We start from the raw sequence: 27316 nt of genomic DNA, 5'->3' as shown, positions 1-27316 counted from the left end.
TACGTGCTTTCACGTCAGTCTCCAATAACACCAGAAAAAGTCGCTAGATTTCTCGCTAGTCGCTTTTTTGAAAATGTGTCGCTAGAGGGGTCTGAAAACTCGCTAAATTGGCAACACTGGATGACCTCTTCGTGGTCAAGTATAAATTAACGACCCAGTTTTATATTTCACTATAATGTGCTATTTAGATGCATTGTATCTCTTAGCAAATGTAGCCTTCACAATGAGTCGAGTTTTTCATTTCACCCGTTTATAAGGAGTCCAATTTCAGGCTAAATCAGTATTGCAAGTTTATTAAACAGCACTGTGTCGTTTCGTTTAAATTGAGTTGTGGTGAAATAAAACCAACACTTGCAGTTCAGTCAGCTAGGCACTAGAGGGAGGTGACCCGATATCTGATAATATATTGTATATGGAAGTTGACAGTGTACTTCCATGTTTCTTTCCCGTTATCCTTAGGATTGGAAATCAGGTAATATCATACAGCTGTGGTTTGGGTTAACTTCTAACATAAAACGTAGCAGCAATTCCAAATTGTGCTCAGGTCCAAATGTACTTTGTCTATGGGCCCTGGTCAGAAGTAGTGCACTATACAGTGAATAAGGAGCCATTTGGGACACCCCAAATTTTGCATTAAGGTCACTTGCAAACATGCTCAACCTGTCATGTTAATTTCTGGAGGGACAAGAGTAATTATGGTTGACTGACTTTTTTCCTTTTAAGCAAGATGGATTTTTCTTCTACACACACTCAATGCAAGGGTATAAGGGTCAACAGGCACAAGTGGCAGCCATTTACAGAAGAACGTTGAATGGAAAGGTTACAGCAGTAAGTACAATATAGATTTTTATTAGTTTACTAGGTTGGAAATTAAGAAAAAAAAGCAGGTCTTAATGTTCACAATTCTATATTCAAGTTGCAATGCTTAATATCATTTCAACACATGACATGGTGTAAATAGCCAAGCCCATGAGGACAATGTTACACAACCCAAAGTGGTGTGAGAATCAAAGTCACTGCAAAAAATATTCAATCTCAAATCAAAATGGAAAACGCCTCATATCCAACACTGCATTGGAGAACGTAAACAGTACAAAACAGTAAAGACAAGTTAAATTGAACCCGATTGATTATGTCAATATAGAAAGATACATTTTTGGAAGTTTCTGGGGATCTCTCGACCAACCAAGTGTTGCCATGGAAACTAAAGTCATCACATTGCATTACAAACCTTTGCAAGAAACAAAAGGAAGATAAGAATACAGACCAAAGTACCAGAACTGCTTGGGGAATGTTTGATATCATTTTATTGTTTCTTTTCATAGCAATGGAAAAATATAACCTTGTACAAACGTCTTCGATTCTCATTTTAACAGCTTGGCGAGTGACCCTTTTCCAACTAAGTGCAGCGAGAAACCAACAAATGGGAACCGAAACAAGCCCAATTCACTAGTTCGTCATGTAGTTCAATTATAGGTTTATTTCTGAACTGCACGCTATAGGCAAGTGTGTGTTTGCTTGTTGTATTTTACCCTATGCCGAGTAGTCTAAATTTGGCACTCGTTTTCTACTCCTTGCTCATCTTAACATTAAGATGTCAAAGTATTACATGTCCAATTTAGTGCTTTTGGGAGTGTTCCCTTGATTGATCCTGATGCACTAATATGCACTGATCCAGATGCACCCAACGCTTAAATCCTCACCGATTCTTGTTAACAGGTCTGGCAAGAGAGGGTCTGTTTATGTAGAAGCCCACACTGAAGACGAAGAGAAACAACTGATGCCATTCAAATAAAAAGAAAAAAGGAAAGGTGAACATTGTCAGTGATTCTCTTGCAGGAAATAAAGGAAGAACACATTCTTGCCAATTCACTTAAGTGCTGCCAATAAGTCATCTACCGAGCCCCCACCGCCCTCTCCCAAACAGCATCAGAAATATATCTTACTGAATTTGTGTCAAGCTTTATTATTATTATTATTATTATTTGCAATAACCGGGGGAGTAGAGACTGTGAATCCCCTCCCTCACGGACACACACTCCATCATCCAGGCTGGCTAGCTCTACCCCTGCAGCGCTGTGGGGGCTCCGTGCAGGGGCAGGCTGGGGGATATCAGAGAGGCTAGAGGTAGGAGACGAGGGGGGTGGAGACCGCCCGCTCGTCCCCCTCGTTTCGTCTTCCTTCAACTCCAGCAGTGATCCTTTGGGCGCATTTCCGTCACCCCAAACGTTTGCATTTTTCAGATTCCGGTTCAGTTCACATTTGCGTAAAATTGACCATCTCCATTTTTGAAGTCCGCAACCATATAGTGCTTGAAGGAACCAAAAAAAAAGACAAGGGAAAAAGTAAGTCTTCCACAGATCGGTCAAAGAGCAAAATAATAAAGTTATTTCGTATCATGTTTTGTTTGTATTTTCCCTCAAAAGAAACCACATTTTGGCAGTTATTTTTTCTCTACTCTGGTGATCCTGTTGTAGACTAATATTAGTTTTTTCAGAAGAGTTCTAGAACTAGCCGGCTACAGTGATCCAAGTTTTTGGGTGGACTCCTTGTCGTCGAGTCAGAATCAGTCCACAGGTGGCCGTGAAGAGGAGGGTGGGGAGGCTAAGGAAGTGGTGGTGGGGGTTCAGGGGTGGGGCGCTGCTGGTCTGCCGGCGACTGCTGGAATTGTACTCAGAAGGTGGTGTGATGTCGATCCTCGCTCACTCTCACTCTCGCTCTCACATTCTCAGACACTCATCTCAGCGCACGCTTCACTTCTGCTTTAACTCGGACACGACGCAAAAGACAGAAGAAATTCCAGTGGGGCGTTTTCATTGTTCATCGTTGTCTATTTTATCCCCGACCAGCATGAAATCTGTAGAGGAGAAATGAGGAAGAAAAGCTTATTAGCTGAAGGAGCCAAAGTCCTGTGTTCACGTGCTCAATGCATGCAGTGTGATCTCTCATTAGGCTGCTACAGTGAAATTGTGGTGAATTTATAAATCTCAGAATTGGTCACCAAATGACACGCTCTATACATGCTCTTTCATGAAATAACTGATAGTTACAATTTCACTCCATCTCCATAATAAAACAAAATGGACAAGACTAGCATTTCCTGCATAGGTATCTCCAACGCACCATTCACTTTCAAACTGTATTTTTTTTTATTATCCCTGGCTGTTCCCTTGCGGTTGCCCTAGAGGTGCTGTAGGGGTGACAGTCAGTAGGTCAGTAACTCACCAGGCCTGGCTCTTGAGCTTGCGCAGCTCCTTGGTGGCCCATGTGGCCAGCGTCTTGGTCTTGGTGGTCTTGGACCTCCGGCCCTCCGTCAGCAGGTCGTTGATGAGGGGCCGCAGCTCCACCAGCTTCATCACGTCCTTCCCAAAGGCCGTGCACAGGTCTCTGTGGAGAGGACAGACGGAGGGTTGGACCACATGCAGCACATTTTACATCACAGGGGAGGGAAAGGGTTAACTAAGCATGTCACAGGAACAACACCATTTACATACTGTAAGGAGAAGCAGAGAAACCAGTTTAACATTGACCAAGTCGCTGGAAACACGACTCCGATCTAGAGGCTTGCTACCTAAAACAACTCCTTTTCAAGTCTCTTTCTGACCGTGTTTGTGCAGGTTTCAGAAAATGCTATTAAAACATCAGGGTTTTGAGTACAATATCTCACAACCCAGACAGGTTTTCATTAGATATAAAAATAAAAATCAGAATTCATCATACTAATGTGTTTCTCATGCCTTGATCACCTGCCCTACTCCATGCATCTTAGCCCCAAGCTACCCCTAACATTTCTATGCTGTGTCATACCAAAAGCATCTTCAGTATTATTGAAGCAAGCGTCACTACCCCTTTCGGATAATCCAAGTTGCTTTACCCTATGAGTCCGGCGGCGTTGGCCACCACGCCGTCAGAGTGGTCCTCGTCTTCAGCGATGTGGTGGATGAAGGACAGGATGAACTCCACTCTGGGCTGCACCAGCATCACGTCAGCTACAGGACAGAGAGATACAATGAAGACAATGTTCAGCACAATCATGAGAATTAAGACAGAGATGTTCAATATTCACTCAAAGTTGCCATAATTCTGGCAAAGAAGTGATTAAGGATGCTTGTTAGGAAATGTGGCACACTCCAAAGTGCGAAAATCGGCAAATGCCACAATGTGCAAGTGTGGGGTCCCGCAAAGTCCAGTGTTGATAACGGCAGCCCTGCTACCTCATGAACACTGGGTGAAATAGACCCTGCTTTACTCTGTGACGACCTAAAATCCCAACTGCCACATCTCAGAGCAGCGAGAGGAACAGGCGTCAGTGGACGGAATCCTCAGTCTCTACTGTAAACACACTAGTGCAGGAAAATCCAACAATTGGCATCAAGACAATTAAAGACAATATCAATACCATAGTCAGCAATAGACCAAAATACTAGATCCACAAAATCTGTAGATGAGTTATGATGCTGGGGGGATGGTAGCTAGGGGACTCACGGTGCACATTCTCCTGGTCTCCCTTCAGGCCCTGGATGATGCCAGTGTAGGCCTCCAGACAGCCCTCCCGCAGCTCGTTCAGATAGTCCACCATGTCATAGTCCGTCTGCCAGGGGGAAGGAACCAACACACAGCAGGTTAGCGGGACGGAGGACAGACAGAATTGAGGAGCGCAACTGTCTTTAGAGGAATCCAAAGGGCTTCATAAGAGTAACTGGTCAATTCATATGTTACAATTATCCATTGTTTCTATTGACCACTATATTACTAACATCACTAACAAACTCTGGAAGAGGCAAGCTTAACAAGGTTCCAACAAAAATGCTCAGGGACAAAACTTGTGGGGTCCAGCAAAGTCCAGTGTTGATAATGGCAGCCCTGCTACCTCATGAACACTGGGTGAAATAGACCCTGCTTTACTCTGTGACGACCTAAAATCCCAACTGCCACATCTCAGAGCAGCGAGAGGAACAGGCGTCAGGGTCAAACAAAACAAGGGGATGCCAATGTGGTACAGTGTGTGTCCATCTGTTCTACCTTGTCGACTTGTGCCTGCGACGCCTGCTGCAGCGTGTCCAGGACGATCTCCAGGTACTTCTTGAACTCTCCTCCGATGGCCAGGGCGATGTCTCCGAAAGCTGACAGGATCTGGGGCTTCACTGACCGGTGCACGTTCTCATTCTGCAGGGGCAACACACATGCCCTTAGTCAGTACTGGTGACAAATTGCATTAGTATCCACAAGACTTAACCTAACCCATATGAACAAAGGCTTAGCTGGAATCATAACCTTTGCTTTCTGATAAAAGCATTTTTTTGGGGTCTACGGTCAGCTTGACATGAAGGCATTTACATGCTTCGGAGGCCGTAAATCTGCAATAAGACTCAAACGTATGGTCCTGCACATTCCAGTAATGATAATGGTAGCCTTGCCATTACCAACACAGATGGCAGAAACTAAAGTGACACTCACCCCCAGGTTCTCTAGCAGGAGCTGCATGATCTCATCGCAGTAAGGCAGGATGTTGGACATCAGGGCTCGGCACAAGTCACACACCAGGCCCACCGCAGCCAGACACACCTGACAAGAAAGAAAGAAAAACAGAAAGATAAAAAGAAAAAAGACAGAAAGAGAAAGAAAAAAGAGAAAAGAGAAAGAGAAAGAAAGAAAAAGCGTGGGAGGGAGAGAGCGTGGGAGGGAGAGAGGGGGAGTGAGTGTGTGGTTAGCATTACTAGAAGTAACTTAGCTACTAAATCTGTGCATTTCAAGTGTGGGGTCCAGCAAAGTCCAGCGTAGATAATGGCAGCTCTGCTACCTCAAACACTGGGTGAAATAGACCCTGCTTTACTCTGTGACGACCTAAAATCCCAACTGCCACATCTCAGAGCAGCGAGAGGAACAGGCGTCAGTGAAAGGGAGGACAGTTTTGTTTTTGACATTACGAGATTCATATAATCCTAGAACCCACTTGATATTCTGCGTAATTCTTCAGTCCAATTCCCAGGAACGGTTTAAAGGCATCCATGTATTTCTGAAAGTCAGCACCCAATACTAAGGAGGAAAGACAGAAGACATTACATGGATACATGCACACAATAATACGCTTATTGTGAATAAACAGATTAATATAACAGATTAAACCGATTTAAACCTTTAAATGCTTTGCCTAGAATAACAATTTCCCTAATAATCCTGTTTATATGGACACATCTGAAATCTGTCTACCTGATGGCACTTTGATAAATGCAGAAAATCTTCAATCAAAATAAACGTTCTACTATAGGGACCATGTTATTTTTGGGAAGCCTATTTGATTCCGACATAAAGTTTGTATGTGAAAACTATTTCTAAGATTCATACTTCCAGTTTGTCCAAACTCACTTGCGCATAAGAGGGAGACATGCGTTGCTGGTGCTAGCACACACACAGATCAAATACATCGCTGGAACACCGATTAAGCCGTTTATATATCCTAATCAGATAGCTCAGAAAACCAGGTGTTTTAATTGGCTAATGTTAACTTTGATTGTGATGAGCTGAGTAAGGTGTTTAAATGACTAATGCGATACTCGGCCTACTGCCATAATACTTTAATACTGAATTATTAGTGTGCATGTAAACGTATTCCGTGAGGCATGTGACACTGGACATGCAACACACCATTTACATACTGTAAAGAGAAACGTGGAAATCAGTTTAACATTGACAAGTGGCTGGAAACAGGTCTCATATAAATCCTATTAAATTTCAGGGTTTTGAGTATAAGATTTTTCATCACAGACCAGATACAAGGTTTAACTGCTTAGATTCACATAAACATAATTCATCCTACTAAAATGGGTGGAGAGTGTTGGTAGAAAAACATAGTGTGTGTCAGACTGTTTTAAATGGCTCACCTTCCACCAAGGTTGAGACGGCCATGAGTGCGTCCTCCTGTACGCCCCCGGAGCCAGCGGTGTTCTGGAACATTCTCAGCAGAGAGGCCATCACCACATCTGAGATCTGCAACGCGTCCTGGTGCTGCACCTTCCTCAGCACATTCTATAGAGAAGTGGGGAGGGAAAGGGTTTTAACCTAACATAGCACAGGCTAACTTTCATCATTATCTAGCAGCTACTGTGAGGAGATGCGGGAAAGAGGCTAGCATTGAGACAAACTCCAACCTACAACTTGTTTCCTTGCTGGGTGTCGGTCTACGGTATCTTTCCTCATAAAGCACTCTCCTTTACTAGTCTCTTATTGATCACTTCTGTGCAGGTCTCAGATTCTTCCTATTAGTGTCATCAGGGTTTTCAGTACACGATTTCTCGTCACAGACCAGACAGGTACTCAAATGTGTATATATATATTTTTTTCTAAGGCTTTAAAATACTCAAGACAGCTAAATGTATTCATGGAACCCCCTAGGTATTCTACTCCTACCTCTAGTTCGAGGAGGTTGAAATGGTTTCAGGGTCAAACTGAATGAAGCCAGCTCGTCTCACCTGCAGGGTGGCACACAGTAGAGACTGGAGGTCGTTGAACTGAATTCTGTCCGACGTGCTCTGGATGTGAGACTGGGAGAAGGAGTGAGAACACATGAAATCAACATTAGATTCTTCATTGGGAGTTTATTCAATACAGAAAAGACTCCAAGCAAAATGTCCAATAGTTTAAAGTAGGTCTCAGATAAATCCTTAAGTAAACATCAGAGCTTTTCAGAGTAGTGAGTACATGATTTCTCATCACAGACCACAAACGTTTCTCCCTTTTATTGGGACCACGTGCCCCCCACCCCCCCAATCCATCTCTCTCTCCCATCTCTCCTCTCTATCTGTTGGGACCCACCTCCATCTGCAGGACCTGCTGCAGGCGCTCCATGATGACCAGGGTGGTCTTCTGCACGGCTGGGTAGCAGTCCTTGGCGCTATTCTTCACAATCTCCATCAGGGCCTCGTAGGCCGCGCTACGCAGGTTGTTCTGGTGACCGTCCGGCCTGTTGGACACAGAGGGAGAACGTTTATTTAATTCACTTAAATCATTACTGCGCATCAGGAAAACATTTTATTATTAATATTATTAGCATTTTATATTATATAGAAATGTGTACAATTCTTGGCAAAAATGTGGTGCGTTCAAATACATAAACCAGATCTAGGACGACGAGACTGGACAAGACACTCAGTCTCCAAAAGGGTATGTACAGCTAAGGGCTTCAAAGGATTTCCTGAGGAAATCTCCAAATGTTGTCGCTGAAGGTCTCAGATAGTGGTAGGGGTTATCCATCACATGTTCAGCGTGGTGCATGATTTCTCATCACAGACCAGAGAGAGTTAGTCTCTAGCTAACTTTCAAGAACTTCTCTAGCCAACTTTCAAGAACTCCTCCAGACAAATGTCTAGTTTGTTTGAAGAGCCAAGTTGAGAGGTGTTTTAAACCTCTACAGTCCTGGACAACAGAAGGTGCCGTTCCGTCCCCCTGTCCAGAATACCTGTCTGTGGTTGTGTTTCTAGGACTTTCTAGACAGTCCTGCCTACCCGTCTGTGGTTTCTAGGAGTTTCTGCAAAGTCTGTGGTCTCTGGAGAGTACTGCTTACCTGTCTGTGGTTTCTAGGAGTTTCTGCAAAGTCTGTGGTTTCTGGAGAGTCCTGCTTACCTGTCTGTGGTTTCTAGGAGTTTCTGGACAATGAGCTCGAAGGAAGAGGAGAGGCAGTATGTGGCAGGCTCCTCCTGGTCCTCCGCTGCATCTGTGGCTTCGTACGCCGCTTCTGCCAGGCTGGAGAAGGCCTGAGGGGAGGGAGGGAAAGTTATCATGAGGGCATTCATATGGAAACACTGAATGATCTAGTCATCATTTGTGGTCCTTTAGCTGGTCTCAGATATTGTGGTAGGGGTTATCCATCACATGTTCAGCGTGGTGCATGATTTCTCATCACAGACCAGACAGGTATTTCTCTCAACTACAGATACTTTGATACAACATATTCCACTCGAGTGCAGAGGACTGAGATCTAAGGCATAAATTGTTGTAATTGAGCGAGTGTCTTTGTACGGTGCAGTCTATCGCTGATGCTTGTGGTGATAAAACACTGATCTCTGTGGGATTAATGAAGTCCTACTGCTACATATGTGGTGGAGGCCTACAAGAGGACCACAAAGGAAATAAGCTGTGAAACTTTTGTAGTTATCCTCAATGATTTTAAATGCATTGTATCCACGTCTTTTTGAATTGGGATTTTAAAAAGGTAAAACAAATCAAAAAGCGGCTCCAGCTTCTGTCTCACCCAGCAGACGTTGGATGCGACGCGTGGCTCAGCCCCCAGGCCCTCGATGAGGCACTGCAGCAGAGGGGCCAGGTACACTTCGTTGATGGCCGCCTCCGGCAGCAGCTCACAGATCCTGCCCACCGTCCAAGCTGTGGTGTCCCTCACCACCACACTGGGGTCCTTCATCAACTCAATCAGCGTGGGCATCGCCTGGGAGGGGAGAAACAAGAGCAGACTGGTCACTAACCACAGTAGTGTCAATTAGCAGAGGGGGTGGAGATACATGAAGTCTCCCCATTTAAGAGCTTAGAGATTCTATGAAAAGCACTATAGACATGTAATAAATTATTATTAATTAATTATTAAGTACTGTTAACCAGCATTCAAGAGGAGAAAGATAGGTACTGTTAATATAACCGCAGTATTCAGGTGTAGCGAGAGGGGCATGGTTTTTCAAATGTGTTAATATAAGATGCATATTTGCCCAGCAACAGAGTATTTGGGTCTTGTAATTATGCAAGCAGAAGTGGAAAACGTTGAAACCAATAACAGGACACCGGTTTCAAAAACAGATGTCCCCACACAGGAAAGGGGAGTGAGAGGCTTGCAGAATATTGTGAGAACAGCGATAACTATGTATGAGAAGAGAGGAAAAAATGCAGCCTGCCTGAGCAAGGAGTAGGCTATGATAAGAACATGGGTGTGTGTGTGTATATGTATGTGTGACCTGATGGTCAGGAGAGCAGAGGAAAACCACATGAGCTAAACCCAGGTGTGAGCTTACAAGATGTGTACAGTGGAAAATACAGCCCGCCTAAAGCGGGGTGGGATTTTCCTCTGACGTATGTGTATAAAAAGATTTGGTGCCAAATTTTGGGACAGAGTGCTCTCTGAATAAACATACTGACCATTGCAGAAAGGGGTCTTTGTTAATTCATTATTTAACTAGAGATTTACAACCTCTGGGAATTATTCAAAGATTTGAGAAGTAGTTGACTTCAACCATTGAGATAACAAAATTCTCGTGACAATTGTTTACCATATGTCTGCTGCAGAGGGACAAGAGAGTCATGTGAAAATGAGTTGATCAGTCATGGAAATAAAAGTGCTGACAACAAATTGACTCCCTATTTAAAAAGAAGAGCAAACTATGAAGGAAAAATACTGGAGTTTTGGTGCAGGTACAGCCAACTAGCACAAAAATAATATTGCGATGCCAAAACGATACGAGTTATCAAAAATAATATTCCGATATGTAACTATGGATTTTTTATTCTCTATTACAGAGTATGTCTAAATCCAGCCTTACTGAACTCGTCTGTGCAGGTCTTTTATTTTAATTTTTTTATTTCACCTTTATTTAACCAGGTAAGCCAGTTGAGAACAGGTTCTCATTTACAACTGCGACCTGGCCAAGATAAAGCAAAGTAGTGCAATAAAAACAACACAGAGTTACATATGGGGTAAAAAAACATAAAGTCAGAAATACAACAGAAAATATATATACAGTGTGTGCAAATGTGGCAAGTTATGGAGGTAAGGCAATAAATAGGCTATAGTGCAGAATAATTACAATAGTATTAACACTGGAATGCTAGATGTGCAAGAGATTATGTGCAAATAGAGATACTGGGGTGCAAAAGAGCAAAATAAATAACAATATAGGGATGAGGTAGTTGGGTGGGCTAATTTCAGATGGGCTGTGTACAGGTGCAGTGATCGGTAAGGTGCTCTGACAACTGATGCTTAAAGTTATTGAGGGAGATAAGAGTCTCCAGCTTCAGAGATTTTTGCAATTCGTTCCAGTCATTGGCAGCAGAGAACTGGAAGGAATGGCGGCCAAAGGAGGTGTTGGCTTTGGGAATGACCAGTGAGATATACCTGCTGGAGCGCAGACTACGGGTGGGTGCTGCTATGGTGACCAATGACCTAAGATAAGGCGGGGATTTGCCTAGCAGTGATTTATAGATGGCCTGGAGCCAGTGGGTTTGACGACGAACATGTAGTGAGGACCAGCCAACAAGAGCGTACAGGTCACAGTGGTGGGTAGTGTATGGGGCTTTGGAGACAAAACGGATGGCACTGTGATAGACTACATCCAATTTGCTGAGTAGAGTGTTGGAGGCTATTTTGTAAATGACATCGCCGAAGTCAAGGATCGGTAGGATAGTCAGTTTTACGAGGGCATGTTTGGCAGCATGAGTGAAGGAGGCTTTGTTGCGAAATAGGAAGCCGATTCTAGATTTAACTTTGGATTGGAGATTCTTTATGTGAGTCTGGAAGTTGAGTTTACAGTCTAACCAGACACCTAGATATTTGTAGTTGTCCACATACTCTAGGTCAGACCCGTCGAGAGTGGTGATTCTAGTCGGGTGGGCGGGTGCTAGCAGCGTTCGATTGAAAAGCATGCATTTAGTTTTACTAGTGTTTAAGAGCAGTTGAAGGCTACTGAAGGATTGTTGTATGGCATTGAAGCTCGTTTGGAGGTTTGTTAACACAGTGTCCAATGATAAATCTCAGATAAATGTCTCAGATAAATCCTATTAAACATCAGGGTTCAGGGTCTTGAGTACAAGATTTTTCATCACAGACCAGATACAATGTTTTAATGACTTTTTTTGCCTTAGATTCAAATATTTCCGTTTTACAATGGAAAGCAGAAACAAGATTATTTTATTGGACAACATCAAGTAGTCCCTCCATGTTTCAGTCAGTTTTCTTGAATTTGGTGCCTAGTGAATAACAGGTTTTAGCTCTGATTATGGACACTTGCACAAGCTTATCACCGGCACACTCCGAGACAAGCACCAACTTCAGTTATCAGTCCAACAAGGCTTGGGGTCAAGGATTGGGGCATAGTTGGTGTCCCAAATGGCACCCTATTCCCTACATAGCGCATTACTTATGTGCCCTGGTAAAAAGTAGTGCACTAAATAGGGAGCCATTTGAGACGCACCCATAGTCATGAAAGAACATGGCGGTATCAGCTGAACCACCATGTTCTTTCATGACTGTGTGTGTGTATGGGTCCAGTCCAGCCTACTTGTGAATGAACATGTCTGTAAACACCAGATTACCCTGGCAACAACTTAGGGTACATGGTGGTTCATCTAAAGATGAATTGGAATGTATTTAATGCCCAACTTGCAGATAGTTTCATTATTAACCATAAGGGCGTTTTAGAGCACACAGAAAAGACAATGCGTTATCTGATGGGCATGCAACACAAGGAAACTGAGAAATGCTTGCGGCCTAGACAAAGACCTTTACAACAGATCCATTTCTACGTGGCCACAAGCAATTCTCTTCCTTGCACACCACGTTAGTATGCATGTTAGTCTATGCTGCTGTGAAACTCCACCGAAACGTCCCCTTGGGAAAAACGGTAGTATCAGTAAGTAGGTATCATTATACAGCAGTAGTTGGTGTAGTTACCTGAATGACAACGGGTTTGAGCTGGTTGGGCTATGCCTTATTGATGTGCACTTCACGAACGTGTCGTTCTTTTTGAACAACTTTTTACTGACTAGTTTTTCTGAGTGACTGGTTCATTTGTCTGGCCGTAATGAGTCCTACCTACAGCAGGGTTAATACACGCTCCTCCGACCACCAACTGTCTGTCATATGCGCGCAGAGAAATAGATCATGAGCATAGAGAAGAAAAATGTATGTTTATAACTGATAATTGATCGCATGGTGCAAGAATGAATGCAATTAATTGATAATTGAATGTTATGATGGACACAGCTTTGTAGAACCAAAACATACACAGCCTCTGCTCAACAAACTATAATTGTTACAGTTTTGGGGGCTGCAGTTCCCGAACGACATTGCGCTCATCCCCTCACGACAGACATTTAAGCAATGCATTCCGCAAAGAGTAGTTCACAAACTAGTCCCGATGCGGCCACAACAGCTCATTTAAAATGTATCAAGAAATAATCTTATCAACAAATGTACATTGTTTAAAGCACAGTTTTACAGCTCCAATAAGCCCCCTATGGTGAACAACGTGAACAAGAGGCTTGTAGAATCATGACTCAAGTTTTCAGTTCATCGTTTGCCGGTAGTGGGTCCCGCGTGCTCTGGGCATGACTGACTCGAATGAACGAAAGGAGTCGAACGATTCGTTGTTTTGACTGAACGATTCGAAAAGATCGGAGTCAGTAAAAAGAGCCGAACTTCCCATCACTACTCTGTTTAAGATACCAAGATAATTTTAACAGATAGTCAAGTCTCCTCTTCTATCTGATATGTTAGCTTATAGCAGGCCGCTGGTTGAGATCATAATATGGTGGTGTTCCGTTTATGGTACGTCTTCATGTCCGCCATGCATACTATATTCTACATGTGGTGTAGTTCGTTACCTGGATGACGAGAGGTTTGAGCTGGTTGAGCTCGGGGCCCTCCAGGATGGAGCCGAAGGCCATGACTGAGGCGTCGCGGTAGCGCCAGTCGGGGTGCTTAATGTGCTCCTTGATGAAGGGCAGCACGTGAGGCACAACGTCGTCCTCGCAACACGTGGCCAGCAGCATCAGGCACACGCCCGCCGCCTTGCACGGGTTCCAGTCGTCATCGTCGTCATTCTCGTCCTGAGGAGGAAGAGAGAGAGGTGAAGGAGAGGAGACGTATTCACATGAAACGTTATGACATTGAGAAAGTAGGGAGTAACCAATGTCACATGACAGAGGTACAGAGGGAAGGAGAAGTGTGAAAGGAATCTATACTGGACTTGCAGAGGACAAGTGAGAGGTAAGACATGCATTTACATAAAAAGGTATGTCGGGAGAGATGACCTGGTTGTACACAGAGGGGAAGGAGACCCAGAGTAAATGGCATACATTTACATGAACATGTACAGTGAGGGAAAAAAGTATTTGATACCCTACTGATTTTGTACATTTGCCCACTGACAAAGAAATGATCAGTCTATAATTTTAATGGTAGGTTTATTTGAACAGTGAGACAGAATAACAACAAAATCCAGAAAAAAGCGTGTCAAAATTTATAAATTGATTTGCATTTTAATGAGGGAAATAAGTATTTGACCCCCTCTCAATCAGAAAGATTTCTGGCTCCCAGGTGTCTTTTATACAGGTAACGAGCTGAGATTAGGAGCACACTCTTAAAGGGAGTGCTCCTAATCTCAGCTTGTTACCTGTATAAAAGACACCTGTCCACAGAAGCAATCAATCAGATTCCAAACTCTCCACCATGGCCAAGACCAAAGATCTCTCCAAGGATGTCAGGGACAAGATTGTAGACCTACACAAGGCTGGAATGGGCTACAAGACCATCGCCAAGCAGCTTGGTGAGAAGGTGACAACAGTTGGTGCGATTATTCGCAAATGGAAGAAACACAAAATAACTCTCAATCTCCCTCGGCCTGGGGCTCCATGCAAGATCTCACCTTGTGGAGTTGCAATGATCATGAGAACGGTGAGGAATCAGCCCAGAACTACACGGGAGGATCTTGTCAATGATCTCAAGGCAGCTGGGACCATAGTCACCAAGAAAACAATTGGTAACACACTACGCCGTGAAGGACTGAAATCCTGCAGTACCCGCAAGGTCCCCCTGCTCAAGAAAGAACATATACATGCCCATCTGAAGTTTGCCAATGAACATCTGAATGATTCAGAGGAGAACTGGGTGAAAGTGTTGTGGTCAGATGAGACCAAAATCGAGCTCTTTGGCATCAACTCAACTCGCTGTGTTTGGAAGAGGAGGAATGCTGCCTATGACCCCAAGAACACCATCCCCACCGTCAAACATGGAGGTGGAAACATTATGCTTCGGGGGTATTTTTCTGCTAAGGGGACAGGACAACTTCACCGCATCAAAGGGACGATGGACGGGGTCATGTACCATCAAATCTTGGGTGAGAACCTCCTTCCCTCAGCCAGGGCATTGAAAATGGGTCGTGGATGGTTATTCCAGCATGACAATGACCCAAAACACACGGCCAAGGCAACAAAGGAGTGGCTCAAGAAGAAGCACATTAAGGTCCTGGAGTGGCCTAGCCAGTCTCCAGACCTTAATCCCATAGAAAATCTGTGGAGGGAGCTGAAGGTTCGAATTGCCAAACGTCAGCCTCGAAACCTTAATGACTTGGAGAAATTCTGCAAAGAGGAGTGGGACAAAATCCCTCCTGAGATGTGTGCAAACCTGGTGGCCAACTACAAGAAACGTCTGACCTCTGTGATTGCCAACAAGGGTTTTGCCACCAAGTCATGTTTTGCAGAGGGGTCAAATATTTATTTCCCTCATTAAAATGCAAATCAATTCATAACATTTTTGACATGCGTTCTTCTGGATTTTTTTGTTTGTTATTCTGTCTCTCACTGTTCAAATAAACCTACCATTAAAATTATAGACTGATCATTTCTTTGTCTGTGGGCAAACTTACAAAATCAGCAGGGGATCAAATACTTTTTTCCCTCACTGTACCTATAGCATTTCAACACGGACATTGTGTACAAAAGGACAAACACAAAAGAACAGACACCAACATACAAAGGAGACACACAAATTCAGCTAGACACAGTGTCTCTTTAAAGCCCCTAATACATAGACTGGGATGGCAGGTACAGATACCCTCACACCTCCCTGCTAGACTTCACTTGGTACACTTGTACTAATTATAGAATGTGTGGTAGCAGTGCACACCGTCTTCCTGGGGGACTATCAACTATTTTCGTATCTGTGGTATTAGACACAAAATGGTGGTGTCTGGATGGGTGAGGAGCCAACCCCCCCCCCCTTATCCTGACTTGTTACATGTCTGTGCAGGTCTCAGATATTGTGGTAGGGGTTATCCATCACATGTTCAGCGTGGTGCATGATTTCTCATCACAGACCAAACAAGTTTTCCTAGGAGGCAGAATCTTAATGTTCTCTAAAGATTGAGGACTGTGGTGTTGTACAGAGACTTTAATACCAGTAAATTATTCCCCCATATCCTTATGAATCAGTTTCTGTCTCGCTCTACAGGATCGTTCTAGGTTATAGGAGGTATTATGACGGATGTTTTAGTGTCTCCGGCTGACATTAAATCATGTAGAGTCACCACCGCTGCCCTGTTCTCCAAGGACTAACTGGCTGGGGTTGCTTTCCCTCCACTTCACTTGGCTTACTCTGTCCGGTTAAGGTTTCAACACTCACATTCATCTAAACCTGTTTGGTCAATTTCTCCCTCTGCCAACTTCATTAACATGGTTTCACTTAGAATTGTGTGTGGACTGTGTTAGCTAGGCTGGGATGTGAACGGCAAGGAATCTTGCCTTGTGTAAACACAAAGAAACTGTAGACAGAAATGGTGTGTGGTGTGTGTACAGAGGCTTCATTAGAATTATGTGGGTGTATCAAAGCTGTGCCCTAATGTGTAATGAAGAGGGTAATGAGGTGTATAATGTCTGCCACGGGCTCTTCTCCTGCGTACCTGCTTGGTGAGTGTCTGGGTGAGGATGGGCACCAGGTATTGCAAGGCTCCTTTGGCGTAGAACTTGCTGGTGTGCTCTGGGGGCCGGCCCTGCTCCGATGCCTGGGGAAAGATGTACCAAATTTACAGGAATATTTACCTTTTTGCTGTTGTGCAACTCTTCATTGTATGCAGTGTGCTTTTAAAATAAACACCCTCAAGGTAAGGGTGTCAGTTTAATGGCTAAATAATGGAGTGTTTACAAAATAACACAAGGTACGTGCAGGTCTCAGATATTGTGGTAGGGGTTATCCATCAGACGTTCAGCGTGGTGCATGATTTCTCATCACAGACCAGACAGGTGAGCTATATCATCACTCAGCAACATGGATCACTGGGTCCCTTTCTGGTGTTATAATATATAAAACGTGTACATTTACAGTCGGGGGGGGGGGGCTCACCTCAGTCGCTTCGATGGCCAAATCCATCTCCTCGTCACACACGTTCGACCAGAACTCGATTCCTTGTAAGGCAACTTCATCAATATCACTTTTCATGGCTTCTATTGTGATCTGTTTGGGGTAGGGGAGGGAGAGGGCAGAGGCCAAAGGGAGGGGGTCAGGATGTTCATTTTAAAGGAGTGTCCTTGATACGGAACACTGGCGTTCGTGTCCGTGCAGGTCTCAGATATTGTGGTAGGAGTTATACATCAGGCTTTTCAGCGTGGTGCATGATTTCTCATCACAGACCAGACAGGTGGTCAACAAGCAACCCTACAATATCAGTAACTGATATGGTACATCAAGACCTTTTTCGGTGTTCTCTACGTTAAGTATTTCAGAAAGAAGAAGCACATCTAAAACCTGTCAGAATAATGCCTTTCAGCACATAAGTTGAGGACTACAGTTAGAGCAAGACCACGTTGCTGCATGGGGGTGCTTACCGCAAACAGTGCTGGGCCCATGTACGTTTCCATGTACTGATAATACAAAGACATTATCTTCACCAAGTTCTGTAAGGCAGCCACTCGTACCTGTGGGAGACCGACATTGCATTTCACCAACATTGGTTAAGAATATGATTATTGGCTGAAAGCATGGAATAAATGTGCCAAAAAATGATTAAATAGAAAAGAGAAACTCACGATACTCACTCTGGTGTCTGGGCACTGTGTGGCCTCGCAGACGACCTGCATTATAAAGTGTCTCTCCGTCTGGAAAACACAAACCGATTCACTGTTACGACAGGCCCATAAACAAAGCATTCAAAACCCAGCCTTGTGGGTAAGCATTTGTGAAGGTCTCAGATATTGTGGTAGGGGTTATCCATCACATGTTCAGCGTGGTGCATGATTTCTCATCACTGACCAGACAGTTAAGTCTATAAACAGGCTCAGATTTGTCCATTTCATCATTCCATTTTTGGGGTCACAGCATGCGACAAAGGAGGAACTTAAACACTAATATAGTGGGACCGAGGCAGGGCAGGAGACACAAACACACCTCTTTGTCGAAGTTGGCTTTGGTGAACTCCAGTGAGTTGAGCAGCGCGTTGGTGGCGGCCAGCTTGACGTTGTTGCTGGGCTCTTCCTTCCTCATGCCCTGGATGATGGCCGTCAGGATCTGGTTGGCGTTGTCCTGCAGCTGCTCAGGGTCCTACAGTACAGGGGAGGAGAGAAGACAGTTATTCATGGAAGTTACGTCTGCTCTGCAGTGAAACATGCAACGGAAAACAACGACACCAATTAAGTCTAACCTCGATTTTGGAATCTTGTCTTGGTGCGATTGTAATCGAGGAAACAATGTCACAAGTTTCATATTACAGCAGTTTGATTTTTTTTGGGGGACGGGTTGAGGTTAGAACCACTTTCTCATGTGCGCAAGTGTGTGTGTGTCGGGGGCACTCACGATATCCTGGCAGATGTATCCGATGGCCTCCAGGGTGGATTCCTTCATGTGCTCGGTGCTGCTGGGGTCCGTCACGTTAGCCACCAGCTGGGGAATGAGCTCGGGCCACTGGGTGACGGGGATCTCTGCGCAGGCGATGCCAGCCACGCACTGGGAGGCCGAGCTGGGCCGGTACGTCTCCGTGCCCAGGGTCTGCAGAACCTGGAGGGGAGTGAAAGGAAGGGGGAGGGGTGGAGTCAGAGGTGAATCAACTGGTGCATTTGGCTGGGTGAGACCGAATGAGATGGAGGACATTCGTTTTTATAGGAGCCAAGGGCTTAAGTCAATTAGGTCATTTGGCTGGTTAGGTTTCTTGAGGGGGTAATCAACTTCAGCACCTGGATCCTCTTTTCCCCCAGGGGATATTTGAATGAAATGATTGTCACTGTGTAACCCACTTAACAAAACCTTAGAGGCTTTAATATACTTCAACCCGAGGGGGAGGTGGGGAGCCGGGAGACCATATAAAAGCCTACTAAAGGTAGAAAGTATAAATCCATCTGCACTAAGAGGTGGAAGAGGAGTTTCTCCTTACAAAGTTCTTGATCTCCCGCCGGGCGTTGGCATCGATGGCCAGCCATCTCTGCTGGTAGCGTGTCTTCACGTCCGGGTCCTTGGAGGTGAGCGAGTTCTTCACCTGCAGCCCTGCGGCCACGCGAGCCACCTGGGTGTTGCCAGGGTTGGCGAGCACCTTGGAGAGCTCAACCAGGAACGCGGGCTGGAGAAAGACAGGGAGAGTGGGTGGAGAGTTTTTTAAAATGTATTTTTTTACAATCGGACCATAAGATAGTAGTGGTTTAGTCTTTCAGTCCACAGCATGAGTTAGATTTCACCGCAGTCATTCTGAACAGTGTTCAACCGTTACATTCAGCAACTGAAGGATTTAGGAGGCTGGTTATCAATCAACAGACATGACAGAGCAGGTTCGTATGCAATAGCAAAACAATTTAGACACTAAATTCCGTTCATGCTGCAGTCAGTGAGTGGCAGCAGTGGGCTCCACAAATCTCGTTTGAGCCATATGTGGTTGTTTTAAGTCAGATCAACAAACTGCTAAAATAACTTGTTTAGGTCTTACATATACAGTGCCTTCGGAAAGTATTCAGACTTTTTCCAAATGTTGTTATTTTTTTTATTTAACCTTTATTTAACTAGGCAAGTCAGTTAAGAACAAATTCTTATTTACAATGACGGCCTACCCCGGACGACGCTGGGCCAACTGTGCGCTGCCCTGTGGGCATCCCAATCACAGCCTGGAATCGAACCAGGGTCTGTAGCGACCGCTGCGCCACTCGGGAGCCCAAGTTACATTACAGCCTTATTCTAAAATGAATTAAATCAAATCCTCAGCAATCTACACACAATACCCCATAATGACAAAGTGAAAACAGGTTTAGACATTTTTGCAAATAAAAAATAAATAACAGAAATACCTTATTTACATAAGTATTCAGACCCTTTGCTATGAGACTCAAAATTGAGCTCAGGTGCATCCTGTTTCCATTGATCATTCTTGAGATGTTTCTACAACTTGATTGGAGTCCACCTGTGGTAAATTCAATTGATTGGACATGATTTGGAAAGGCACACACCTGTCTATATAAGGTCCCACAGTTGACATGGCTTGGTTTTTGCTCTGACATGCACTAAGGTCGAAGGAATTGTCCATAGAGCTCCGAGACAAGATTGAGTCGAGGCACAGATCTGGGGAAGGGTACCAAAATATGTCTGCAGCATTGAAGGTCCACAAGAAAACAGTGCCCTCCATCATTCTTAAATGGAAGAAGTTTGGAACCACCAAGACTCTTCCTAGAGCTGGCCGCCAGGCCAAACTGAGCAATCGGGGGAGAAGGGCCTTGGTCAGGGAGGTGACCAAGAACCCGATGGTCACTTTGACAGAGCTCCAGAGTTCATCTGTGGAGATGGGAGAACCTTCCAGAAGGACAACCATCTCTGAAGCACTCCACCAATCAGGCCTTTATGGTAGAGTGGCCAGACGGAAGCCACTCTTCAGTAAAAGGCACATGACAGCCCGCTTGGAGTTTGCCAAAAAGCACCGAAAGGACTCTGACCTTGAGAAACAATGGGGCGGCAGGTAGCTTAGTGGTTAAGGACATTGTGCCAGTAACCGAAAGGTCGCTGGTTCTAATCCCCGAGCCGACTAGGTGAAAAATCTGTCTGTGCCCTTGAGCAAGGCACTTAACCCTAATTGCGTCTGCTAAATGACTAAAATGTAAATAAGATTCTCTGGTCTGATGAGACCAAGCTTGAACTGTTTGGTCTGAATGCCAAGCATCACGTCTGGGGGAAACCTGGCACCATCTCTACGGTGAAGCATGGTGGTGGCAGCATCATGCTGTGGGAATGTTTTTCAGCGGCAGGGACAGGGAGACTAGTCAAGAGATCCTTGATGAAAACCTGCTCCAGAGTGCTCAAGACCTCAGAATGGGGAAATGTCCACCTTCCAACAGGACAACGACCCTAAGCACACAGCCAAGACAATGTAGGAGTGGCTTCGGGACAAGTCTCTGAATGTCCTTGAGTGGCCCAGTCAAAGCCCAGACTTGAGCCCGATTGAACATCTCTGGAGAGACCTGAAAATAGCTGTGCAGCGACGCTCCCCATCCAACCTGACCGAGCTTGAGAGGATCTGCAGAGAAGAATGGGAGAAACTCCCCAAATACAGGTGTGCCAAGCTTGTAGCGTCATACTCAAGAAGTCAATGCAGTAATCGCTGCCAAAGGAGCTTCAACAAAGTACTGAGTAAAAGGGTCTAAATGCTTATGTAAATGTGATATTTCCAGAGCTGTTTTATTTATAAATTTGCAAAAAATTCAAAAATCCTGTTTTGCTTTGTCATTATGGGGTATTGTGGGTAGATTGACGAGGGAAAAAACAATTTAATCAATTTTAGATTAAAGCTGTAACGTAACAAAATGTGAAAAGTCAATGGGTCTGAATACTTTCCGAAGGCACTGTATACTCTGCTTTGTGACCAATTTTAGCTATAAGATCTCATCTGTGACCCCTATTCCAGGTCATCCCATTAGTGGGGCCTATGAGGTGTCTAGCTTGGTGTCACTATCTATGCTTTCTGGAGATTAAAAAAGTATATTCAAATACTTAGAGAGGAAATATATGTCCCTTTAGCTGATGGGTTAAAATACAGATTGGATTTCATCATAATGTGGTCGACAATGATAATGAAGGACAGTGGAGGGCAGCACAAAAGAAGGACATTTAGCAACACTTGTATCATGACTCCCTTAATAGTTTTTGATCTGACTAGCTAATTATGTGACTAACATTAACAGAGCAGCACAGCCCAGCAAACAGAGCCATAGATATTTGGTACCTTTGTGAGGTGCCTAGCGGTTAAGAGTGTTGGGCCAGTAACCGAAAGGTCGCTGCTTTGAATCCCAGAGCCGACTAGGTAAAAAAAAAATATATGGCAGTGTGCCCTTGAGCAAGGCACGTAACCCTAACTGCTCCTGTAAGTCGCTCTGGATAAATGACAAATGTTTTAAAATAAATAATTTGACTTGAAAAAAGCTACATATAGATGTGTGGCCAAAGAAGCGGGAGATTACATAATACATGTGTAGCTTTTGACTACCCTGCAGAATATACAACACATCTAATTTGTATGTAACACATGGACATACATAGGTCCCTTAGCTCAGTTGGTAGAGCAGCACCGGGTTGAGGGGGCGTATGAAATTGTATGCACTCACTTGTGTACTTAAGAGCGTCTGCACTTAGAGAGCAGGAGAAAGGGTAAGTGTCTGATGTAAGTAGCATGCCACTTTCGGTTCAAATGAGTATTGTACACCTTGCATAAGCTAGCCTTTTCTGTGGGGATCTGCCACTGCCCAAAAAAGTAAACACAATACCATAGCATAAATGTTTTCTCAAAAGGCAGAGTGCATACACACAAGCGGAATCATATTTCAAAGCTAAATAGCTATGCAAAAATGTAGCTCAATGACAGATGCCTTGATCACGCATAACTTCCTCTTCTCTAGCCAGCTAGCTACACCCTCTTTTGCCTTCTATTCCAAAAATGCAACGCCATCTGTCAGGGAGGGGGGACGAGTGCTATTGCTCACTACTAAAAGTATATCAGGGAGCTTTCCGGTTAACTATTAGGTACATCATGAATATCATACCGAATCAAATGCAGCTATAGGGTTACAACATGTTAGCCACATGTGTCCATATCAAAACAGGGTAATCCGCCTGCTGGTGATCTATCACTATCAGTGAACTCGTTTTTCTATGCCTGGGTTATATTGCTCAGGTGATATTAATCAGAATAAGAAAAGAAAATAACCACAAAACGAGAATTTGTCGAAAATTGAGTGTGTCAAGTGATCATGCCGTGGCACTGGATACCGACATGGGTGTAGCTGGTGTGCTAGCTAGCTAACGTGGGTTAATGCTAGGTCTCCATTCATTCGCGAAAGCTGAGGCGTGTGACGCTGCTGCTATAATGTCGAGATGGAGGAAGGAAGGGCCCAGTTGAAAACGCCGGCAATTCATTGAGTTCATGCCCTGTGTTTCTGGCGCCAGACCTGAATGTGACCGGAATAAATTATCCGTCTGACCGATAAATGTGTAGCTATACAAACCAAATTCTCAATTGCCGCCTGCTCCAGAAACTTCTGTGCCGCCTCCAGTTCATTTCGATCTGAGGGGGCGAGAGGGAAAATGTTAGCATTATACTTATGTGAATAGCTAGTGCACTTGCTAGTTAGCTACAACATGAAGCAGCAAAGTTCTGTTAGCATGCATCTACAATTCCTACTTTGCCTAGTTAGAACGATTAGCTAGCTAGGCTACCACGATTACCTAGCTAACGTTAGCCACTCCGTACAGTGCGTACCAGTGATCACATTCACCTGTTACGGCGATTATCTATTTGGGAAATTGTGGGTGTACATTTCCCGATGAGAGATTAGTTCGTTAACTAACTAAATTAAATAGCCAATCTATTAAGCGTTACAGTAGCTAGTTAGCTAGATGACCCATATCATGCAACACACTGGCTACCGGGGGATGCTCACTCGCGGCTAGTTACTAGATACCAACGATTAAGTTAGCCATTGAGCTAACCAACTCGTTTCAAACTCTTTAGCTAACGTTAGTTAGCTGTCCAAGTTACATCACCACGTTCATTGTACAAGTGTTTACTTCACTAACTAGCGTATACGAGCTAATGTTTACACGATCGAGTCCAGGCTTATTATATATATTTTTTCCACATCGGCACATCATGCACATGCTAACTTCAGTACCTAACTAGTAATCTTTAAAGTTAGCGGGCGAGCAAGGCAGGGCCGACTTAGTTGCACATGAATGGCTAGCTAGCAAAGTTAATTGATAGGTAACTAAACGTATCAAACCAGTAAAAACATCACATAAAAATGACAAACTATGTGGGCGACAACTTTTTCAACATATTATAATATATTTTGAAAACTGGCAGCACTGTTAATGCCGCCCAGACTGAACTATTAGATAACGTGCTAAAAGTTAGCATGTTTGCGAGCTCACCACAGAAGCCGCATCCGCGGAGTGAGTAGGCCGTAACATTAGCAGCCTAGCTAGCAAGGCATTTCCCTCCTCCCTTTTTCTGATTTAACTTTCACCCGTTATCGCTATCAAATACAGATATGTCAAGTTACTGGACCTAAACTCTTCACATAGCAAATGTTAAAGACAAGTATTTGGAACTGTACAATCACCTGGAGAGACAGTTTTTTCAAGGATTGTTATCAGCTCCATTCTGTCCCAACCACTCTTCACAGAAGTAGTCGCTAGCTAGTTGGATTGCCGCGCACAACTCAACCCGGATTATATTTCTTCAGTGTTCAGCCAATGTAACAGGACCGTGGATAAATCAATGAAAGCCGGTGAGAAAAACATACACGCCCGGTATCCCCCAGCCGATGAGTTTACTCTGGATATGCGCTATTTCCAAACGCGGAACCTGAAAATAAGTGTTTTAGCAGCAATGCTGCTTGTTCATCCTGTGTTGTCGGGAGGGAAAGGGCCGCGCTCGACTCCCGCGGAAGGATATCACGCCCCGCTGCTATGGCACAAAAAAAAAAACTCCTCCCTATCTCCCGCGCGAGCGCGTTTTCATGTGCGCGCACCTTGTCTGGACCTTAGACGTATTAATTTTTAACCAAAACTTGATGCTTGTTCACACAGGTAAAGTATTAGCCAACTGTTGTATAATTGTTGTTGTAACTTTGATGTCCTGCACTTCTCAAATAATCAACCATAAAATTATCGGACTCTCTCAGTCAATTCTAAACCAAAGGTGGAGTGGACAAAATGGCAAGCTAGCCTAATGTAATGACATTTGACCATCATTTAAATTGGTACGAGTCATGTACGTAAGTAATCCCCCTATGCTTTGTGTACTCCCTATAGCTTTTAATTCCCAATGAATTTGATGAAATAAGCCATGGAAAAGTGCAACCAGAGGTCCACCTGCATAATAATAATAATTGGACAAAGTTCAAATAAATCGGCCCTTAGCCTGCCATCCAGGGCACTATTGATTTGGTCAGTGATAGTCTTGGTTGAGCTGTCACAGCTGCCCTCCAGGGCTGGCCAGTTGTTTTGTGCACCTGTTAAAAAAAACCTGGACAGCAGCTACATTGAAAGTGGACTATGTGGAATAAGAGTGAGGTGCTATGTAGGCAACCTCACTTAATATAAATTCTGAGAAATCAGTAGAGGCCACACAGTGTAAAAACCACCCCACTGTCTTTATTTAGTTAGTCATTTTACAGTAGTCACTCGTAAGTAGCTGCCTTGAGTTTCTTTTTCTGTCTCTTTTTCACATTGTTCTACTTTTCTTTCTCATTTTGATCAACACAATGGAAGAAACAATGAACAAATAAACAAGAGCAAAACAAAAAAGAAAATGGATAAAATGCCCCTTATCAAAAGAAAGCAGGAATTTTGGCAAGAGGTGATGGTGGTGGTGGTGATGACAATGTTGATCCAGTGCATCTGTCTGGTGCAATACAGTTTGGTAGAGACAAGACTGTACAATCTAGTGGTCAAGTCTGAGTCAACTTGACTAGGCTGGGGGTGAGAAGATGACAGATTTTGGAGTCTGGAATAATTTCCTTATCGGACTATCGGATCAATTCCGATAAACCACCACACATTTATGTTTCTCTGAAAGTGGTTGTCAGTTTAACTTTTGATATGCTTTCACATGCTAGATTGTGCCCTGGTGAACAAACTGGATGACGAGGAGGAATAACAACCCCACATTACTGATAGAAAAACTGACCCATTCAGTCTATGAAAAGTGAAATATTGATTTGGATGAGTGTGTATGGCACAAGGCAATTTTCCACCATATTGGACATTTGCGTCGCTGTAAGCCTCAGCCCACCACAATTACAGTTGCTACGTGGTAAGCTCTGCTCTGTTAGCAGCATAGCTTAGTGGCAAACAACAATGACTTTAATCTATGATCTAAAGTAGGACTTTAACACTGAAATACACTGGACTACCCAGCTAAATGGTAACCAGCATGGACAGCTAATAAGTTATACTTTTGAATCAAGTTTTTTTTTTTTAAAGGTTCATGATTTGGCTGTGTTTTAATCGATACCCTTTCAGGGTAATAAAGCACACTATAGCTCAGTGTTCCCTCCTAAATTGTCTTCTGATCAATCAGTTAGTGCAATCTTGGTACCAATGCTTTGTACACAAATCAACAAATTCACACAGGAACACTGGAAGCGATTTAGAATACACAACTGGGTAAAGATGAAATCACTGTCCAAGCTGGGCATGTGACCTTTCAAACCAACCTTTTAGGGAAAGGAGGAGACCTAGTCAGTTGTACAACTGAATGCATTGGGACAACTACCATTTGTCTAGTGGCTCAATCTTTACTTGGCAGGTCTCTAGCTCTACATGTATACCCAAAGGAAGCTGATTTGAGTTCTAATAATGGTATTGGGAATTGAAACAGAACCGATGAGGATGGAATCACTGAAAGTCAAACAGAATAGTTGAAAGGATACAGAAACACATGATTTAGATGAGTTACAGATTGAGGCTTAAGACCGTCCACCAACCTGCCTACAGTTGGTGAGGTTTAGCTCCAGATAGCACACAGCAGTAAGATCCACTGTGGCACTGAAGCACAAATACAGATCAACATGGCTCAGGAAGTGGACAACTGCTATAGCAGGAGAGACATACAGACAGACAGGGGAAACACTTGACCCAACCTGGTATGGTTGAGTCCAGCATTGCAGGACAAAGTGCTGTCCAGTCCAATACTGAATGAACTGGCCCTATCAGTCCAGATCAGTCCAATAGCTACTGTCTGAACTGGTCCAATGCAGCCCGATTCAGCTGAATACCGTTTACGCATGTCAAATACTGCTCATGTTAATTCAATACAGCTCAAGTCTGTACATTTCCGCTCAACCAAATTCAATACAGTTTGGGCTCTGGTCTGAACGACCTCCTGTACGTGCTGGTTTCAACCGATAACATCCATTATTAATAATGATAGGGTGAGCAGGAAAAGGATAAACTGACTGTTGACGTTGGCCTCAAATGGATTGGTTAAAAAAAGTTCAGCCTGAATAAAATACTGCACTGGATTTGTGATTATAGTCAAAATCCAGCATGCACAGGGGTACCCTAATGGAGAAACTATTTGGGGAAATG

General features: G+C 43.9%; 1 protein-coding gene and 3 non-coding genes across 5 annotated transcripts; all 4 read right to left on the bottom strand.

The window, feature by feature from the left end:
* Positions 1–1289: 1289 nt before the first annotated feature.
* On the bottom strand, positions 1290–24667 carry LOC121569639 (importin subunit beta-1). Of its 2 annotated transcripts, none has more exons than XM_045210871.1 (22): positions 24343–24667; positions 23227–23285; positions 19131–19313; positions 18557–18757; positions 18152–18304; positions 17794–17862; positions 17593–17682; positions 17111–17221; positions 16671–16772; positions 13597–13821; positions 9248–9439; positions 8620–8750; positions 7813–7960; positions 7470–7541; positions 6882–7026; positions 5954–6036; positions 5458–5565; positions 5023–5166; positions 4486–4591; positions 3875–3989; positions 3226–3387; positions 1290–2857 (listed from the first exon to the last, which is right to left on the bottom strand). In XM_045210871.1, coding segments are annotated over exons 1-22 (2640 nt in total). In that variant the 5' UTR covers positions 24383–24667; the 3' UTR covers positions 1290–2856. The 2 variants fall into 2 exon arrangements, with proteins under 2 accessions (XP_045066806.1, XP_045066807.1); XM_045210872.1 differs by having other exon boundaries at positions 17803–17862.
* On the bottom strand, positions 4166–4309 carry LOC121570845. The gene has a single exon (XR_006001583.1). It is a non-coding gene; the product is annotated as a small nucleolar RNA SNORA79 (small nucleolar RNA).
* Positions 4822–4965, bottom strand: LOC121570844. Its single transcript, XR_006001582.1, has one exon. It is a non-coding gene; the product is annotated as a small nucleolar RNA SNORA79 (small nucleolar RNA).
* LOC121570848 lies at positions 5752–5893 on the bottom strand. The gene has a single exon (XR_006001586.1). It is a non-coding gene; the product is annotated as a small nucleolar RNA SNORA79 (small nucleolar RNA).
* Positions 24668–27316: the final 2649 nt, after the last annotated feature.

The sequence above is a fragment of the Coregonus clupeaformis genome, chromosome 35, assembly GCF_020615455.1.
Source record: "Coregonus clupeaformis isolate EN_2021a chromosome 35, ASM2061545v1, whole genome shotgun sequence".
In the NCBI taxonomy this organism is placed as follows: domain Eukaryota; kingdom Metazoa; phylum Chordata; class Actinopteri; order Salmoniformes; family Salmonidae; genus Coregonus; species Coregonus clupeaformis.
This window is presented reverse-complemented; position numbering and strand designations above follow the sequence as displayed.